Source organism: Micropterus dolomieu, linkage group LG12 (assembly GCF_021292245.1).
Source record: "Micropterus dolomieu isolate WLL.071019.BEF.003 ecotype Adirondacks linkage group LG12, ASM2129224v1, whole genome shotgun sequence".
Classification (NCBI taxonomy): Eukaryota; Metazoa; Chordata; class Actinopteri; order Centrarchiformes; family Centrarchidae; genus Micropterus; species Micropterus dolomieu.
The window spans coordinates 9,414,916-9,418,810 of NC_060161.1; the positions used below are offsets into that span (position 1 = coordinate 9,414,916).

General features: G+C 50.5%; 1 protein-coding gene across 1 annotated transcript in view; it reads left to right on the plus strand.

Annotated features, from left to right (window-relative positions):
• Positions 1–1,914: 1,914 nt before the first annotated feature.
• The window catches only part of LOC123980766 (gamete and mating-type specific protein A-like), a gene marked incomplete at its 3' end in the record, with an annotated part of 8,927 nt that continues 6,946 nt past the window's right edge, over positions 1,915–3,895 (plus strand). The window contains exon 1 of the mRNA XM_046065311.1: positions 1,915–2,016. Within this exon, the coding sequence (XP_045921267.1) occupies positions 1,915–2,016 (102 nt within the window). The remainder of the gene's footprint in view (positions 2,017–3,895) is intronic.

A 3,895-nucleotide genomic window follows, 5' to 3' on the forward strand; every position in this document is an offset into this window, starting at 1 on the left:
TATTATACTATATAACTCATTTTAAAAACACCTTGCACTCAATGAAAAAAATGAATAATTCTAATGTTAAAATGTTTGGTATCATCATGAACACCTCTCTCACATCACACATCTCACATTGTTTCTACCTTCTCATTGCTAATCCACAATACATGGTTGTCTAAACTGTATCTTGTTTAGAATCCAACATGACACAGCACTGATGTAAGGGCCACAATAAGGGCTATAACAGCTTAACAACTTCTCAACAAAACAGCATAATTTCAACAGTCTGCAAGTACTTTTACTTGCACTACTTTTGTAGTTTACAGTTTATTTTTAAGGACAATGTTTGGTGGTTTAAGTTTTTCTCCATCCACATTACGCAGGGTTGCTAAATGAAATTATAGGTCAAGCCTTTTGACAGGGGTCCAACTGCAGACCTCCACTGTGGAGTCGCTTCCAGTGCTTCCAGTGCAGGCACCACTGTCGGGTTCCATTCTCAGCTATTTCGCTACAGTACACATAGTGACAACAGAAGGTGAATGGTTAGCATTATCCAAAACATTAGTAAAGTCTGAATGCATTGCTCTTGGTATGTGTTCGCTGTCAAAATAGCTACCGCTGTCAATATTGTACATCTAAATCACACAAATTGCAGAATTTTACACGTGTGTAAGTGTAACGTTAGGTTACAACAATGGAGGCTAGCCTGTCACCAAAACCCTCGTGACAGGACGAGATGGCTGCGGTGTAGGTTTTAACCGTACTGAACGCCAAACCCCTGTCCACGAGCAGCTGGAGGAACGAGAGCACCTCCGGCAATGGCAGTGGCTTGTTGTTGGTGCGGACCAATATGTGCCGGTCCCGCAGCAGAGGGGCGAGGTGTCGGACGACCTTCCACACCGTGAGGAGCTCTATCACATTTAGGTGGTAGGTTGCCACAGACCGCCTACCACCTGAGAGTGGCAGGTCCCACCCCACCCCATCAGGGAGGCATCTGTGAAGACTAAGATATAGAACGTGACCCTGCCCAGGGGAACCCCGACCGACAGCTACAGGGTGTCCCGCCAGTAAGCCAGATCCGAACCCACAGTCTCTGTCAACCCGGTCTCACTGGGTCGATATGCAGGCGGATGAACCATCGCTGCAGCCTACTCATGTGCAGGAGGCCCAGGGGGACCACCACGTGAGCCGCCGACATGAGGCCCAGAAGCCTCATGATCGACAGAGCTGTCACCAATGCTCCACCAGAACCTCCACCCTCTCCTGAGAGAGCCACGCTCTCAAGAGAGAGGAGTCAAGCACTACGCTAAGGTAGGTGAGCCACTGGGAGGGGAGAGAGGCACTCTTCTTCCAGTTCACCGTGAAACCCAGGCGAGACAGGTGTGCAACTGGCTGGGCTGTCTGCATCAACGCCTCGTTCCAGGACCGTACCTGCAGCAGCAGGTCGTCCAGTTAAAACAGGACCCTGATCCCCAACCGCCACAGCGGCTCCAAGGCTGTCTCGACACACTTGGAGAAAGTGCATGGAGACAGGGAGTAACCGAAGGCCAGGTGGTCGTATTGATACTGTGCGCCCCGGAAGGAGGACCGCAGGAAATTTTCTTTTCTTCCTGACCACTAAGTAGCGGGAGTAAAACCCCTGATTCTCCTGCCCGAGAGGAACCCTGGAGATGGCCTGCTTCTCTCTGAAGGGGGGAGGGGAGGATGCGAACTGCAGCCTGTGACCCCGGCGGATCAGGCTGTCCATCCGTCCACTGGTCACAGCGATTTCTGTGCTCAACTGCACAGGAGAGCTTGGCTCCTGGCCGGGAGAGGGGTCACGAGCATCAGCATGCGCCACCATACAGAAGGGAGTGCCTCCCTGCGTAGTGGGCATGTGCGAGTCCGTCTGACTGCAAAGTACATCGAGGATGAAGGTCCCCCGTTACGATGAAGCCCGTCTCGCAGATGCCACACAGCCGGACGGACGTGGCAGCGTCCTGTCCCGCTCTTGCCGCCACAGAGGAAGACATGGATTCTCTTATCTCGCTGGTAAGAAATCTTTGCTCTTTAGACAGCTCAGTGTTGAAGAAAAATGGGAGCAGAGGGCTAGGTCTAACCCTTGTATATACAGGAGAGGCCCACGCTGAGGGTGGGCATTTTCTCATTGCCGCGCAGGCGCACATAGGTGTAAACCCAATAGTGATGTCAATGGAGCGCAGCCATAAAACTGTCAGACAAGAGAGCGAGACTTATACTGCACTGTGATTGGCCAGCTTCATATTCGGGACGTGGTTTTGCAAACGGTCAATTGTTAGTTAACACTGTTGCTTAGGCATGAGCAGTGAAATTGAGGAGTAGTTATTGTTGAGATACATTTTAACATCAATATAGAGTTAATTATTTAATTGTAGGTCTTCTGTAAGTCGTTTTACATTAAGAAGTCCTTTCTTTTCACTGTGGGATTCAGGAGTTTTACCTGCCAAGGTAAATTTTTAAATCCAGTTATGTTTTTTCATGTATTCAGTTTTATTTATATAGAGCCAATTCATAACAAAAGTCTACACATTGCACTTTTCAGGTCTAGACAGTACTCTGTTTAATATTATTTACAGAGACTCAACAATTCCCAACAATGTGTAACTACTACTTTATTGAATCCAGATAACATTTCAATCACCGTCAACATGAGCAAGAGGAAAGGAGATATTTCCTAAAAGAAAGAGTAAGTTGAAACTTAAAACTTGAAATGATAAGAATTAGGAATTAGAGATGATGATGATGATAATCTTAGTTCACTGAAGCACACGCCTGAGCTGTACTGGGTTTCCTTATGACCTGGAAAATAAGTTGACTCCCCCAATTGTTAGTTCGCACCCTGAGGAAACTTGTGTCCTACTCAAAAATGTGAGTTCCCCTTCGAGGGAACTCGAACTGCATCGGTGACGACACTATGGGAACGCCCCTGGGCGTGGCAGGGCTGAACTATGAATGAAACTACTCCAATCCTATTGGTGTTACTAGAACAGTAGTGTGTGACGGCGTAACCGGAGGGGGTATATAAGCACGCCGGCACATAAGACACATTAGCTTCTTTCTATTCAGCAGGCACTCTGGCTATGTTTGGAAGCTCCATTTTCCTACCTGACATCGAGCCGAAGCAGCAGAAGATCATGTCAAAGCGATTCCGACAGTGTGTCTTCCCTTGTGAGCGTTTCATCACAGAAGGTGATACCCATGGGATGTGCGTCTCATGCCTGGGGATGTCGCATGCTCAGGCGGCTCTCGAGGGGGCTGCCTGCGACCATTGCGAGGCCCTGCCCCTGAGGGTGCTGAGGTCTCGAGCGGCTCTCTTCCTAGAGGATGGTCGGATGCGCTCCCCTCGTGGCACAGGCCCCGCGGTCGCTGAGGCATTGCGGCGGCTCCGATCCTGGGGATCACAACGAGAGATCGCCGAGGATGCCAAAACGGCTGAGGCCTTTTTCCGGTCCTCGTCCGTGGAATCCTCCTCCCCTCGTCCCCGATCGGGAGCCCGTTTCACGGTTTCTCCCACTCGAGGGGCGAGTCCGGAAAGGCTGACACGATCTGGCTCTGAGGAGCTAGATGTGCTTAGCATAGAGGAAACGGAACGTCATCAGCCCTCGCCAGGATACGAGGAGTTGTTGAAAGTGGTGACGCGGGCCGTGGCCAAGCTGCACATTGATTGGCCACAGGCGGTGCAGCAGCCATCGGTAGGCAGCAAACTAGATGAGCGGTTTCTGCAACACCGAGCGCCACCCCCGCGTCGGCCCCTACCATTTTTTCCGGATCTGCACAACGAGTTGTGTAGATCCTGGAATAAACCCTTCTCTGCACGGCTGTCTACGTCCCCCCGGCTGGACTACGGCAACGTGACGGGAATCAGACAGCACGGCTACGGAGCGATGCCACG